The 15,828-nt window shown below is 42.4% G+C and overlaps 2 protein-coding genes across 3 annotated transcripts in view; both read right to left on the bottom strand.

Annotated features, from left to right (window-relative positions):
* The window catches only part of dock11 (dedicator of cytokinesis 11), a 35,474-nt gene extending 24,547 nt beyond the window's left edge, over positions 1-10,927 (bottom strand). For both annotated transcript variants that reach the window (XM_088990571.1, XM_088990572.1), the window contains exons 1-14: positions 10,682-10,927; positions 8,171-8,287; positions 7,593-7,682; positions 5,954-6,036; positions 5,771-5,837; positions 4,631-4,726; positions 4,423-4,557; positions 3,912-4,095; positions 3,068-3,141; positions 2,632-2,856; positions 2,291-2,557; positions 2,054-2,176; positions 1,896-1,978; positions 1,696-1,818 (exon numbers count right to left, since the gene is read on the bottom strand). In XM_088990571.1, coding sequence (XP_088846697.1) covers positions 1,696-1,818; positions 1,896-1,978; positions 2,054-2,176; positions 2,291-2,557; positions 2,632-2,856; positions 3,068-3,141; positions 3,912-4,095; positions 4,423-4,557; positions 4,631-4,726; positions 5,771-5,837; positions 5,954-6,036; positions 7,593-7,682; positions 8,171-8,287; positions 10,682-10,786 — 1,772 coding nt within the window. In that variant the 5' untranslated portion in view covers positions 10,787-10,927. The remainder of the gene's footprint in view (positions 1-1,695; positions 1,819-1,895; positions 1,979-2,053; positions 2,177-2,290; positions 2,558-2,631; positions 2,857-3,067; positions 3,142-3,911; positions 4,096-4,422; positions 4,558-4,630; positions 4,727-5,770; positions 5,838-5,953; positions 6,037-7,592; positions 7,683-8,170; positions 8,288-10,681) is intronic.
* A 799-nt stretch (positions 10,928-11,726) lies between these two features.
* Positions 11,727-13,846, bottom strand: haus4 (HAUS augmin-like complex, subunit 4). The gene is made up of 9 exons (XM_089018096.1): positions 13,679-13,846; positions 13,453-13,592; positions 13,215-13,346; positions 12,996-13,136; positions 12,836-12,932; positions 12,592-12,737; positions 12,348-12,478; positions 12,182-12,250; positions 11,727-12,087 (listed from the first exon to the last, which is right to left on the bottom strand). Exons 1-9 carry the CDS (start codon positions 13,743-13,745, stop codon positions 11,901-11,903), a joined length of 1,110 nt encoding a protein of 369 aa, XP_088874222.1. The 5' UTR covers positions 13,746-13,846; the 3' UTR covers positions 11,727-11,900.
* Positions 13,847-15,828: the final 1,982 nt, after the last annotated feature.

Genomic DNA, 15,828 nt, shown 5'->3' with positions numbered 1-15,828 from the left:
GGTGGTGTCTGTCCCCATTTCAGCTCGGGTCCTCTACCAGAGGCCAGGAAGCTTGAGGGTTCTGCGCAGTATCCGTGCTGTTCCCAGCACTGCGCTTTTCTGGACCGAGATATCCGATGTTGTTCCCGGGATCTGTTGCAACCACTCGTCGGGTTTGGGGGTCACTGCCCCAAGTGCTCCGACCACCACAGGCACGACTGTCACCTTTACCTTCCAGGCTCTCTCCAGCTCCTCTCTGAGCCCTTGGCTCAGAGAGGAGCCAAGGGCTCCTATATATATATATATATATATATATAGTAAAGTCTCGTTATATCGATATTCAAGGGAGTCCGAAAAAATATCGATATAACCGGGACTATCGATATATCCGACCCTGTTTGCATGTAATTTTCTACGTGCGTGCATAGAAATAGTATTGATATAACCGGGACTATCGATATATCCGATATCGATATAACGAGACTTTACTGTTACAATACCATCATCCCAGAACTCCTCATCCCCAAACTTCTCCAGCTTGGTGTGTCCCCCACGATCTGCCAGTGGACCCTCAGCTTCCTGACAGGACGGACACAACAGGTCAGACTGGGAAATATATCATCCACAACACGAACCACGAGCACTGGAGCCCCGCAGGGATGCGTCCTCTCTCCATTGCTCTTCTCTCTCTACACAAACGACTGCACCTCAACGCACCCAGCTGTCAAATTCATAAAGTTCGCAGACGACACCACGGTCATCGGTCTCATCAAAGACGGCGACGAGTCTGCGTACCGACAACAAGTGGAGCAGCTGGAGCTCTGGTGCAGCCGTCACAACCTGGAGCTGAACACGCTCAAGACAGTTGAGATGATCGTGGACTTCAGGAAACATCCATCACCACAGCTACCCCTCACACTATCCAACTCCCTGGTGTCAACCGTTGAGACCTTCAAGTTCCTGGGAATCACAGTCTCCCAGGACATGAAGTGGGAGGTCAACACCAACTCTATCCTGAAAAAGGCCCAACAGAGAATGTACTTCCTGAGGCTGCTAAAGAAGCATGGCCTGCCACAGGAGGTGCTGCAACATTTCTACACGGCTGTCATCGAATCCATCCTGTGTTCTTCCATCACCGTTTGGTTCGGGGCCGCCACAAAAATGGACAAAATCCGACTTCAACGGACAGTTAGGACGGCGGAAAAAATCATTGGCACCGCCCTACCCACTCTCGAGGACTTGCACACTGCAAGAATCCAAACTAGGGCGCGGAAAATCCTACTGGACCCTCCGCACCCTGCCCACCACCTTTTCCAGCTACTCCCCTCAGGCAGGCGCTACCGATCCATGCGCACCAAATCCAGCAGACATTTAAACAGCTTCTTCCCCCAAGCCATTAACTCTTTGAACTCTTTCAACAGTAGCCAAAATGGAACTGTATAGTGCCACTTAGCAGTTTTTTTTTTGACAACGATACTAGTGCAGCGTGTTCTACCGGAAACAAATTCCTTGTGTGTTCTACATACTTGGCAATAAAGATGATTCTGATTACTGTATATATATATATATATATATATATATATGAAAGAACGAATAAATACGATATTATTTATTTATTTTAGGCTTTCTACTATATTTAATAAATGAAAAAAAAAAAAAACAATTCTGTTTGGATTGAAAAAAAGTTAAAATAACATGGGTGTGTCCGTGACTCACTTCCTAGTGTCAGCCAGCAGCTTGATGATGTCATCAGTGGAGATTTTTCCGCTATCCTGGCGGTAAAGAGGAGAAAACTTGCCGTCCATGTCGAGGCTGCCCTGCGCGTCCTTAAACACTTGCCTAGCGGGGGTGACACATTATGGCGACATCTGAAAGTCTCATCTTGACGAAATGTTTGGAATGTGCCGCGGTCTTACTTAGCAGCCCAAGCAAAGGGCATCCTGTATTGGCCCAGGCGCTGGCACGTCTGCTTAGCCGCTTTGAGGACCTTCTGAGCGGTCTGGGAAGACAGAGGATAATGAGCAATGGGGATGGCATTATGACTATTAAGTGTCTTTTTAGGGCAAACAAAGACCTTGTTGGTGTCAGACGTCTTGATGTACGGCTCGGCGCAATTGGCGATGCCGTTTTGCAACACCTTTTCCACACGGGCCACCAGAAAGATATCAGCGTGGGGGTTGGTTACTGAAAAAATGGCCTAAGAGTAGATAGAGAAGACGTTGGTGAAATCTGCGGGCGACTGTTTCGAGCATCGGGTCAGGTTTGCCCTTGAAGTCCCGTCGCTGATCAAGGCTTACGGGCACGTTTGTACCTGCGTCGGGAAATGCAGCAGAGCCACGGATACTCTTTGAAGGACAGGCAGGCAGTCCCCCCATCCCGGGTCGCAGCTCATTAAAGGCTTGCTCCCTCCTCCTCCTCCTCCGCTTCCCTCGGAGTCAGAGCAAGGCGACAGCTGGCCCACGGCGTCGGTTAGCATATCTTTCACGCAGGGCGGGTTGAGGTCCACGTGGAAGTCGGCGGAAATCTTACAGTTTTTGGAGATGTCAAAAAGCGCAAGGCTGATAAAAAAAGGCTCCACCTGGAAATCGAATCACACATTTATCTGACGGGCCGAGCGAGACAAATGAAGTGGAAAAAAAAATGACACCATACGTTGGTCAGGACACCATCACCCTTTTCACTGACACAGCCTTGGAGACTGAAAGTCAGATCGTGGCAGCCAACAACAATACGCCGGCCGAAACGCTCTTCGAATGGCTTCACGTCCGGTTCGATGCCGGAAAAATCCAACCTCTGTGTCTCGGGGTCGAGGGAGAAAAGCTTTTGCCTGCCTTCGTTACGGTTCATCTTATTGAGCTGCTCCGTCTCCCGCGCATACTACACACAAAAAAGGTTGAGAGAGTTTATTCTTCATTTATGACATGAAAAAAAATCGGACCGGTTCTGGGATCCATTTCAATTAGGATGCGTTAAGGCATCTAAAAAGAAAAATGGACCAACATAGTGGAAATAAATCCTTTGAGCAGTTCTGCATTTGTGTACACGCAATGAATATTATGGATATAATATGTAGGTAGATAATATGTACCTTTGTAAGTTCGGGTTGGAGGTTCCTCCCCAGACCTTCTGGCAGGCTCTCACTTTTGCTGGTGGTGTCATCATCTGATTGGACAGGGCAGTGGTTGGGATGGCAAAAAAAAAAATCAGGCATGGTGCAGACTACGTCAACAAGAAGCCACTTTAATTTCTTATAGAGGCTAAACAACGTGAACACTTAAAATGGCCACAAGCCAACAGGTTTGGTAAACAAAAAGGAACTGAAATAGACAAATAAACTGCCTTTGGATATATGATGATATCTTGAATCTCTTGAATAGAAATCTGCAAACTCGGGACCATTTAGTGGTGCTCAGAGGTGAAAGTAAACACAGTGAAGCTGCATTAAGCCGTTGTGCTGTTCGCAAGTGGAATACGCTCCTAACAGAAATTAAAAAATAGTATAAATGTTCTTAAATTTGAATATATTTTTGCGTATATTGCACATTACAATATACGTTCTTTGAGTAATTTTTGTAAGCTTCTTGTTTTTTTTCTGCTTTGCTCTCCAATGGCTTTTACTGTTATGGTCGCTAAAAAATTTGGTGTGAAGAACATTGAGTTGACTTGTGTATGAAATATGAAATATAAACAATGCCGCTTTGGCTCGCCTGTAAGAACAAAAAATAGTAGATGTTAATTGTAACACATATGCTCTTATTGGCTGTTTGTTTAAAACTAAACAATAATAAACAAATAATAAATAAATACAATTAATAAATATAATAAAAATATATATAATAAAAATAAATGGGACGAGGGCCTTAAAATATATTGCAATGTTGAGTTTAAAAAAAGTTGTTGTTTTTTTTTAAACCGGGTTTTCCTCGTCTCACCCAAGGCACCATCCAGGGATTCTCCTCCATTCCGCTTCTCCTGGCAGGCTTCGGTGCTGTTCTGCAGGGCCTGTTTAAGCGTCGTCACCCACTCTTCCATCTCTGCTTCGCTGTCAGCTGCCAGAAAGTGGCTGTAGCGCTCTTGCATCTTCAGCTCAAAGCCGTTCCGACGCATTTTTGGGCTCTGGAGGAGAGAGGAAGATTTGTGTACTTTGGATGGGTTAGAATTGACAAACTCATATTATCAATGAACGTGGGGGGGAGGGGTTTGGGACTGAATCCACACGCCCAGGGATAAATTACAAGATTTCCCATCGGGACCCATTAGCCCGAATGAGACTTTCCCATTCATCTTGTGAGTCGCTTCATCAAACAAAAAGCTTTCTGGCAGCAGGCAGCCACATGCACGGCATGAGGAGAAGCAGATTTAAAAGCGCTCGTATCTCAAAAAGAAAAATCTAAGCGGATGTGGACGTCGTAAATGCAACACTGCGATTCACGCTCCCCCGACCTGAATGACGTCAATGCAAGAGTCCAGGTAGATGGAGCCTTTGGTTTCCTTGCAGTGCTTCTCATCCTTGTACGAGTTGAGGATGTAGGAACCATCCGGAAGTTGGGACAGGTAGAAGTACCTTCTCTTGAACACCTGCAAGGACGGCGGTGGACGTGTAAGCTTCTGTTTGTGTGTGCGAGCCACCATGTCGGTGGTGGTGACTCACCCTCATGGAGACAGATAGGCTGCTGTTAATGTTGGCTTTCTGAAGCCAGCCCTGCTTCATGATGCCGCCCCTTTGCGAGCACAGTGACGACGTGTCCTGACACACACAAAATCAATGTCGATTGTTTTTTTCTGGAAATGAGCTGTCGATGATATTCCATAACAGCAATTAAATCTTGGAAAGAAATATCATTGAACAACTATTTTCAATGACACAAAATGACAACGAAAATGTTTGTGACCAAAACTAAAACCAAGTGAAACTACATTTTACATTTGCTCACTAAAATGATAGTTACGGCAAAGATGTTCTTTTTTTTGTATTTGGCACTTGATATCACTCACAAGTTTTTTTAGGTTTCAAATGCATTCATCTCGTTATCGCTGTACATCTTGACAGGCGAAGGAAAGCCAAACAGAGAATTGTCGTTGAGTTTGTTAGACCCCACTGTGACTTTTTAAAAATATCTTGCACTTTACATATGCTGCATAGTTTTAAAAATAATAATATAACTAAATAAACAAACAAAAAATAAATACACATATAAATAAATAGATAAATAAATAAATACACATATACATAAATAAATAGATACATAATTGAATACATAAGTAAATAAATAAAACAAAAAAACTACAACTAATGTAACTAAACTAAAACAAACCATTTTTCAGAAAGAAATTACAATTAAAAAAATAATTAAACTATGAAGTGACATACCAGCTCCAAAAAATGATTACAAATTAAAAATTAAGTGAATTTAAAAAACCTTGAAAAATGCCAAACGCTGGCGATGACGTGGTTTCATGAAGCAACAGAGCCACCCATGCGTCCGCCCCCCCACCCCATCTCCTTCCTATATGACAGAGCGGCAGTTATTTTCTCTAATTTCTCTATTTGAATCCATGCGCATCCGGCCAGAGGGACTGCGAGGGGGAAATCAATAAGGGCGGGGCTATTTATAGACCTTTCACAGACGGCTTCTGGTTTTACGGCCCTGTGTTGATCACATTGCTTCCTGGATTGAAGCACCGCGCATCAGTTGGACACCCCGTGTGTTTAAGGCATGTGTGATGATTGAGAGCTTGGTGACGTTAAATTAGTTGACACCCCCCCAACACATACACGCATTCCCCATACCTCATCTTTGGCGTCTTCATCAACCTCAAACACCTGAGCCGCTAGCTTGTCTGCCTTGAGGCCTTTGCTACGGAAAGAGAGAGCCACATGGGGAGAATGATTCGAAGCAGCTCTCGGCTTTCACTTCAACTCAGCTGCGAACCACCGCCATGGTAGTAAACACAACTTCCTCCCCCACCTTACCTCGGTAGCATGCGGAAGTCGCCAGAATAGGCCTCGTATTTGTAGTTGATGACATGCCAGTCGGTCTTGTACATGTTGATGCACTGCCAAACACACGCACACACACACACAAACACACACGCTAATGACAGGAGCACACCACTGCAAGAAAATTCTGTCCTCTGACTGTGACTCACAGGCCTGGACTAAAGTTGAGTTGTTTCTGGGGCATTGTTGGGGGAAAAAGGACCTACTTACACATGTTGGGAAACCTCACCTAAGCCAGCTTTAATAGTGCTTAGCCGAGCAGACGACAAGGACACACGGATCTGTTTAACGCAGCTTGGCAGGAGTCCACTAAAAATCACACAAGTTAAAATCCTGCCAGTTAGGACTACAAAGCATCGCTAAATGCTTTCCTTAAAGGGGACATAAACTACCACCCCCTTTTCATGTATTAATTAATTACCGTATTTTCTGAAATATAAGGCCCACCTTTAACAAATGACATATTTAAAAACCTTTTCCATACATAAGGTAAGCACCGTATTATGAGGGGCACCTTCAATGAATGACATATTTTAAAACATTTTCCATACATAAGGCACACTGGATTATGAGGGCCATTGTCAGCTTTTAAAAATAACTTTTGTTTTAGGTGCACCTTATAGTACAGAAAATATGGCAATTTATTTATGAATTTATTCGCTCCCAATCCCGAACTTATTCCGGAATTAAAAAGCATGACCTGGAGCGCCATTTGATTGAGTTTTGTTTTTTCTTGCGGGGGTGTGCGTTTCAAGCTTCGGTCAGACCTCTGGCAATGTTTTTCCCTCCCACGAGGGGGCAGTATTCACCTTTTGTACAGCTGCCCCCACTTTCAATGCAGATAACTCTACAACCAAGTAAGATCAAAATGGACTTTTATTTTCTGATGAAAGAAGAGAGTCTAGGGTTTCTTACGCTGCATTGAATGTTTATGTAGTCCTAGAAGTCAATATTCTGTGGGTCTTGCAATTTGAGTGAAAATGACAAAAACCCTGGCACAGGAGTGGACACATTTTTGCACATCGTCTGGCAGTAAATGAGTCAACACACCTATTTATGTATTTAAGTGTCCTTGAAAGCTTTGAAAGGCGCTTATAAATAAAATGTATTATTATTATTATTATTAGTAGTAGTAGTAGTAGTAGTAGTATTAGATTTATTTCATATTCATTTATGTATCTGCTTATTTATTTATGTCTTTACCTATTTATCTATTTCGCCATGTATTTATTTATCTATCTTTTTATTTATTTATTTTTATTTTTTAACAATATGTTCTAGGCAGCCCTCTAGTCCTCTGTCGACTGAAAAATACATCACAGATGCTCAGGCCTCAATTAACAACCAACCAGAGCTCAGTTCTATAGGAGATGAGCTGCGATTGATCGTTACCTGACCTCTGGAAGAAGAATGGCCGCTCACTGTTAAAAAAAAAGTGGGTTTTGCTGCTTTGCTCATATGCCACAAAATCAGTATTAATCAGAATGCCAGGGTAGGCACATATTTGGCATGTTGACTTTCACTTTCAACCCACGACTGACACTGAAGCAATGTTCTTCTACGTTACGATCCTTTAACCAGCAACACATTGTCATAGTTAGCACTGTCGTACCCTTTTGGCAAACAAACTCCTGGCTTCCCGCTCAGCATTCTGCGGCACAGAGGGAACCACGGTCCGTCTCTGTCGGGATATTTGGGACTCCTGCATGTGCATGGAAAGAAGAAAAAAAATAACGAAAGCAAACAAAAGCGTCACATCGATTGTCTCAGGGTGAAAGTAGTTTTATGAATAAATCAAAACATATGTGGTGTCTGGCTACATTGTATTGGATCTCATTTAAGAGAAAGTTTGGGGGGAAGAAAATAAATTCCACCCTCCGTATGGTCCAATTTGGACTCCAAAACAGCAAAAAAGGAAAATGTGTGTTTGTTGTTAGTTACGTAGAAACAAATCCCTCAATGGTAAACGCAAACATTATATAATCATAGACTGTGGCTCCAAAAACTTTATTATGAATGGAAATGTTTTTTTGGGTACGGAAAAGGCTCATGACATTTTTAGGAATGTGTTACTGCAAAGTCTGGTTGAGTAGCATGTCGCTGTTCACCACCCCCACCCCCTCTTTTTTTTTGTCTCAGCCAATTGGCTCGCAGCTACACTTCATTCAAGCGGAAGAAATAAGACATCACCGAAACATCGTCGACGGGGCAGAGCAGCAAATCTCGTTGGGGGTCACTGTGGATTTGAGCCTTTCTCTGGAACACCACCGCTTCGTAGTCCAGGGGTTCGATAAATTTGGGTTGCTCCTGGTGGGGGGGGGGGGAGTGGATATTAAAGTCTGACAGTTATATTGTGCTTTGAAATCTACCCTGAACTCACAAGAAATGGAAATGTGAAGACATAAAAACACAGACAACGTAACACAGGATGCCGTACTATAACTTCCACTTTTTGAGTTTCCTTGAAAAGTGAGGTTGATCCTCACTTGTCAAATCATATTGATTCCCAAGAAAATCACTTTAGGCAGCAATGATTTAAAAATGATAATATTAAAAAAATCAACGCTCACAAATCTTTTTACTGTGTGAACTTGGCCACTTGTGCGCAAGGTTATAGTCTGCTGAGGTCGGCGCACACGCTCGGGCCCAAAAGCAGCAGTCCTCCTTCCTGTCATGTGCAACAAGCTCAACCGCAGAGCCATAAGTCACGGGCCAGCTTTGAGCAGGACCGGCGGGGCAGATCATGTTACACACAAGAAGGTGACGGCGGGAGGGGGCCAGGCAGTCAAAAGACTTTGCTACTTTTTTGTACGTACGTGTAAATAATCTGCGGGCTATAAGAAATGTCTTGTAAAGGACACACTTGGGGTTTTGAAGATGATATCGGTGAGCTTTACATAAGGGGGGCAACATGTGCATTCATGCAAGCGTGCGGATGAGTGCATCCAACAAATTTTTTACCAGCATGACAAGCCCTGTCAGTTCATGAGCAGCAGTTTCACAACACCAACAACAACAATAGCAGAAAAATAAAAACAAGAGCAAAGCGTCATTTGTATCCCTTTTTTTAACCCAACCAACCAGTCCTGGAACATTTCTGACACACTTCATACAATGAATCTGATTTTGTATGCGTACACATGTCCAGTGAATACCATGATGCTCCTTAATAGTTGTTATGTGCATATAGAGGACAAACACTACATTTAGCAAACTAAAAATACATACAAATATGTCTGTGAGGAAGAAGTAAGGTCAAACAGTCTGAGAATTGCAGTTGATCTACCTGTCTATCTATTTATGTATTTGTCTATGTATTCATTTATGTATTGCATACTAAGGACAAGTCAAAAATGGTGTTTAAAATACTGCAGCCCCACAAGTGTAAAGACAGTATTGTGATTAATATTTCATTTAGGTAGAATACAAAATAAGCACAAAAAAATCCATCACTTACTATCCGGGGACCCAGAGGGACGCTATTTTGCAACAGATTGTGGACTGAAAATGACATCATAGCTGCTCGTGGCTCAGGTAGCGACCAATCACGCCTCGACTTACGTCTCATGAGCCAAGTCAGAAAACAGTTGAACCCTGACCAACTGTGATGTCATTTTCAGGCGACAGGAAGTGGCAAAATGGCCGCCTCCTTGAAATGGATAAATATGAGTGTATTTTACTACTTCAATTCATATTTCACAAATAGAAAATTAATCAGAATGCTGTGTTCAGACAAGTTAATGTGCAGAGAACACATTATCTTCAAGAATTTTTTTGACTGGATTTACCCTTAAAAAACAAACAAACAAACAAAACAAAAAGTAGAACGACTGCTAAAGCTAATAAAAAATAAACAAAAAGTAACTTAAAAAATGTAAATGACATAAAATTCACGATTTATTATAATCCCAGTACAGACAAAAAAATGAGACTCATCATGTAGCAACATACCACAAAAACACCCCGGAGGGGCAAAAAGAGAGGACCGCTAAACACAGAGTCGCAGGAAGTACATTTGAAGGAATTCCCACTAATGATCCAAACTGCATTCTCACATATCAAATCGAAATCACGAATCCACCATGGGCTCGACCTTATAAAACCGAACGCACAAATTTACAGCAAATCACAAAAAAAGTGATCACTTTCTACTTTTCCAGATGATCGGAGTAAGCAAAGCGACACTTTTGACACTGTGGAACCAAATCCATGCGCAACCAGCGCTGGGTCAGCAGGGTTCTTCTAGGATTGCATCAAACCACTGACCGCCTAATCCCCTCATGACTGCAGCCAGCTACGGGTGCTATTAACTCAAGAAAGGAAAAAAACGCTGCATATGAATGAATGAGTCCATGGTTACACTGTGCTTCACTGCACCATGTGGCTGACTCCATCAGACATGACAAGGCAAGAATGTCCTGTCCAACAGGCAGACAAAAGGAGCTGCGGAAAGCTGGACGATATTGTGCTTCAATTCACTTTATCAGTGGATGGACCCCATAAAATATTCTATCACTTTTTATTATCCATTTTTTTGGTACTTTAATATACATGTAAACTTTCGTAGATGTAATCCGATTTAAAAATCATAATACTGACAGGAAGTGACTGCTTGTGAATGACGGGATACCTCTGTCTTTTGGCGTAGTAAAGCACATTAGCTCGGCAATAAAAAGACAACAAAAAAATCTTATTGCTCACCACCGGGTCCACGGAGCTCCTCACCGCCTCAGACACGCTTTGTCGGACTTCCGCTGCCGTCCCGGGCTTGCTAAGCCTCTTGGTGAATTTCCGGACCTCGGACATAACGATGTAAAGTGATTTCCAGATGTATACCGTACGTGTATAAACACCCACGACGCGTGTGTGTCCCTTGTGGGCCAGTCAGCCAGCCAGCCAGCCAGCCAGCTGCAGCGGTTCGACGTCGCGGAGGGGCGGCCGCTTCTCGTGATGCTGATGAGAGGAGGCCAAACAGGGGGAGGGGCTAAGCGGGATGCTTTCCTCGCGCTCACTTCCGGCTCCAAATCTACTCAGTTCTGTTTATTGTCGCTGGAAAATTTAGCAATGCTAAAGAAAGAGTTGTAAAAACAAGGCTTGAGTAACGCACGATAGGCGTGGAACAAAAATAAAATGTCGCTGGGGTTTGATTGTAATGTTTCCTTATATGGTCTTTTGCTGCCCTCTTGTGGAATTTAATGTGCACCACATAAAATTCCGTTTCTCGCGTTTGTTTTGCCCGCTTTCATTGTATTCCCAATCTTTGCGTACGTACGTTTGTCGCGGTTCTGAGGCAAGGCACACTATTTTACAAAGGTCTTACAGCCCAGCAGCAAACGGCGGAATGAAGTTGAAATGAAGTAAAATAAATCCATAATTGCCTTTTTATGAATGGCAGCAGGTGGAAACGGGTCGATCGGACTTATACCATCTCGAGCAAAATCAGTGATGTAGGTCTCCATTTGCGGCTGCAAATGTATATTTGGAGTAAGTTAATATTTTAGAGCAATTCGCTGAAATTAAGCTTTTCACAATCAGAATGTTAAAGACAAACACAAAGTGAAAAATAAATAAATATATGAACGATCTCCGACCTGATGAAATGATGCACCAATCGATTTAAAAAACATGTTGATTTACTGTCCAGTTAACCACTGCCATTCGGTTATGATTCAGATAAAAAAGAACATCAAGAATTTGCATAAAATGGTGAAATTAAAAGGGGAAAATTGCAGACAAGCCCTAAAAATGAACCTGTCCTCATGTCACGTTTATTAATTGAGTCCACTTTTGGAACACACGTAAAGTATACAGTGTATATCAAATATCACAAAGATTGATTCCAAATCTGGACAAATATATTCAGAACCTTCTGAGGGGGGTTGATGATATTATCATAGTCACCACAGTTCAGCTAGAATCATCACTTGGCATTGTATTTGGTAAATTCCTTCTGAGCCCATTTCTTGATATCAATTTTCTCTCGTAATTTCCCATATTCTGCCACCAGTGCTCCAAATTCTTTGCCAAGGGTCTCAAAGGAAGATAACTTCGACTCCAAAACCTGTTTCTCCACCTGGCAAGCTGCTAGCTCCGATTGCAGGGTTTTTCTGCAATTTGGGCATAAAAAGAAAATTAAAAAATGAATGTTTTTCAAAACCAGACAGTAACATGTAAAATTCTTTTTCCCCAAACTCCTCTTGCCTTATTTCTTTGTGGGCGGATAGGGAGTCAGTTGTGTAGGTATCCAGCTGAATTGAAACCATTTCAGCCCTAAAATAATGAAGGAATAATTAGATAAATTCTGTATTTAAATAAAACAATGACAACACAGATCAAACTATTAGGAGATGGAGATTAAACTGCTTACATGATTTTTTGCAAGATTAATTCGCATTTGCCTTCAAAATACTCCAACTTCTTCCGGTCCAAATCAGGCTGGATTTTCAAGCGGTTCTCCAGGATGAAGGACTGAAGAAGCCGGACACAATTTGTCATCTCCTGGAGAGTGGAAATAGAAGCTTGAAATGCCACGCTTGACACTTTTTCAAACTACTTCATGTACAATGATTGAGTTTCTGTAATGAATGCAAAATGTTCTGTATGCATCTTACAGAAAGGTAAAGTTGTGTCTGCCTTTGGAGGAGCACTTTCTTTTCCCAGGAGCTTTCCTTCAGACACTCAACCTTTTTTTTTTCTTCATCCAGTATCGCTGAGAGATGAGACAATGTACTGGTCTTCAGATGATCACTCTGACTCTCTAAGAAAAAAATAATAACACAAACACATCAATGTCCATACACACGTGGCAAACAACATATGATTAATTTATGTATGGGGGGGGGGGGGGAGACAGACCCCATTCCGGCCGATAGTAGGAGAGGAAAGTAAAACATTTTGTCTTGAGGTGTTTCTCCAGTGCGCCGGGTAAACTCTGCTTCATTCTTTGTATATTCTGCAAATTACAAGCAACATTGGAACAATCCACATTTTGCGAAAGTGCGTTTTGATCACATACTTTCTCAGGAGGCATTAGCACCATGACATCTTGCGGGGTCAAACCCAGAATGGATGGTCGGTCCTTATTGGTGGTGTTGCTCGGATCCAGCATTCTTGCACACTGGGTAACAAGAAGGCACTTCTCCATTGTCTCGTAAAGCTGAGAACAGGTGAAAAGGGAGAAATGCTGTAATTGATCCATAGATGTTTGTTCATCTTGGATGTGTTTGTACTGTACCATGCTCTCGTCAGGCGATACAGTAGAATGATGCTTCCGCATCCTATGGTCTTGGCTCATCTCCTGCAGCGCTCTGTGAAGGCTCTCAGACTGCAGCCAGACACGCCGCTGGCTTAGCAGTTCCTGTTCAGCCTGAAGAAAATTGCAAGAAATAAAGAGGAGGGCATAACAAAATAATACTTAAAAGAGACAAAAATGTGTTGCAGATGGAGTTAACTCTATGAATGCCTGTTTATACCTTCTCCAGGTCAGTTTTCAGTGGGCGAGTCAGTCCTGTTTTATCTACATGACGTGCCAGGCTAGTCATGAGTTTACAGAATTGGGGGTTCTGGATCAGGTCCTCCTCTATCATGTCACAAAGTGGAAAAGAGGCCAAAACTGTGGGGAGGTCCAACGACATGCATTAGCGAGTGCATTTGATCACAACGGCAAAGCAACTAAACAACACGGGTCTGTTTTCTCACCCTGTTTATACACGTTGTCATCTTTTCCAAACGCCATTCCCCCAGCGACCACCGATTCCTCGCACATATTTGGCTGAAATTTGCTTCTTTACTGCAATCTTTCACTGCGTCAAGGCAGCTCCCATTCGCAAAATCGATTCGATTGACGACACTGTGCTTTACGGTAGTCTGAGGCGAGCGAGCGAGCGAGCAGCGCGGGCCCCTTCAAAATAAAAGTGTTACAACGAGTTCATGCCCGGCAGTGGTTTGGATGTAAATAAACAAAAAATATGTAAAACAAGCGGTTTCTTGGCTGTCGTGTAAGGGTCACGTTCACCTAGGAAGACAGAAGTTTTTAAAAATTGATGAAAAATAACATGTCAGCATGCACTCAACTATGAAGGTGTTTATTGTTTTTTTTAATTGTAAAGTGTACTTGAGTGCTTTTAAAGGCGCTTGAGAGTTTTGAAAGGAGCTTATGAATAAAATGTATCATTATTATTATTATTCAGTGGTGGGCCATCAGAGCCAGCAAGGCCTTCTCTGCTGGCCTAACATAATCAGACATCATTATCATAATTATAATAAAAGTCAATTTCATTAAAAAAGTATTTTTTCTAAATATATATATAATTATTCTACATACTGTTTTCTTGATGTTATATTATATCCATTTGGTTATGCTCCTTTCAGTGTTGTAGTTTTAGGTCAGTTTTTAATCCAATCAGAATTCAGCGAACTTGTGTCGCCAGGCTGTATGAAATCTGACCGACGCCTTCAGAATCAACAGTGAGGGCGTCTGTGCGCTGTACATGAACGGGCACATGTAGTTGCTATATAGTTGTGATAGCCAATCAGATCACGAGTTGGCACAGTAAGGCCAGCTAGAGGGCCTCGCGTTGAACATGACATGTTCGCGTCCTGTGATTGGTTACTCACTTTACCTCAGCCCTCAGTGGAGGCAGCGCTATGCAAATCAACCAAGCTACAACAGATCAGACCCGGAAACTTTAGCAGAAAAACCAAGCATATCTACTCGCTTTTTTAACCCACAATGGCTGAAGGAGAGGACAACTCGCTGTCGCATGTAGGCCTATTCTCAAGAACAAATGAAAAAGATTTGTTTACTTTTATTTTCAACAAATAGTTCGTTTTGTGAACGTCTTGTTGTTTTTCTTATATTAAACTGACATTTTGTAATTTAGCGTCAAATCTTGTTAAAGATTGCATATTCTTGGTGGACTTAATAAAACTTTGTGGACAAATGATTTTAAATTTCGTTTTACAGTAAAGTCTCGTTATATCGATATCGGATATATCGATAGTCCCGGTTATATCGATACTATTTCTATACACGCATGGGGAAAATTACATGCAAACAGGGTCGGATATATCGATAGTCCCGGTTATATCGATATTTTTTCGGACTCCCTTGGATATCGATATAACAAGACTTTACTGTATTTTTAAGTGTTTGCAGTATCACATATAGTGACAAGTTCTAATTGCTGATGCAGATTTATTGATGTGTAATTGCTCCGGAAAATAGCCTGTGTTGTAGACGATTAAGGTGATGCCACGCCCAGTCCTGCGTGCGTGTGATTTGTAAATGATATCTCAAGCCGTTGTGTCATAAATTACAGTATTACGAGGGATATTTGTTCAAGTCGGACTAAGCAGGACTTCACTGAAGGCCGAGGTGTGAAATGCACGGACCGCCACTGTTATTATTATTATTATTAATATTAATATGATAACTATCTTTTCGATCTCCATTCTTGGGAGTGCTCTGAGAGTTCTTATTTTTTCTAGGTGACCGACAGCCAAGAAAGTGTTTGTTTTACATTTTGTTTGTTTATTTACATCCAAACCACTGCCAGGTATGAACTTGTGGCGTCACACGTGTGTATGATTATGAAGTGCGCCTTTCAACCCTTTCATGTCTTTCAATTCCTTGATGTCCTTGATGTCTTTCAAGTGAGCCTGACTCATTCCCACGCAGGCCAAGGGTATATAAGTAGCCAGCGTGGGGCAGAGAGATTGAGCGAACCACGGGGCAGAATCGTCTCAGACTCATCTCGGACTCAGACCCAGACAGACACACCGCTCGCAGAGACCTGCTCAGCATCGCACGGAGTTTCACAGCACGACTTGCTCGACTCCACGCCACG

Source organism: Hippocampus bargibanti, linkage group LG02 (genome assembly GCF_051943395.1).
Source record: "Hippocampus bargibanti isolate YZ-2025 linkage group LG02, ASM5194339v1, whole genome shotgun sequence".
Taxonomy (NCBI): Eukaryota; Metazoa; Chordata; class Actinopteri; order Syngnathiformes; family Syngnathidae; genus Hippocampus; species Hippocampus bargibanti.
The sequence above is the reverse complement of the archived record's forward strand: the minus strand, read 5'-3'. Positions and strand labels throughout refer to the sequence as shown.

What these genes read in the sequence shown, in the direction of transcription:
- haus4 (XM_089018096.1), bottom strand. Translation starts at nt 13,745, where the DNA reads ATGTGCGAGGAATCGGTGGTCGCTGGGGGAATGGCGTTTGGAAAAGAT. An exon ending in TGAAAACTGACCTGGAGAAG is followed by an intron (nt 13,347 to 13,452) that starts GTATAAACAGGC and finishes AATTTTCTTCAG; the next exon opens with GCTGAACAGGAACTGCTAAG. An exon ending in TGCTAATGCCTCCTGAGAAA is followed by an intron (nt 12,933 to 12,995) that starts GTATGTGATCAA and finishes TGTAATTTGCAG; the next exon opens with AATATACAAAGAATGAAGCA.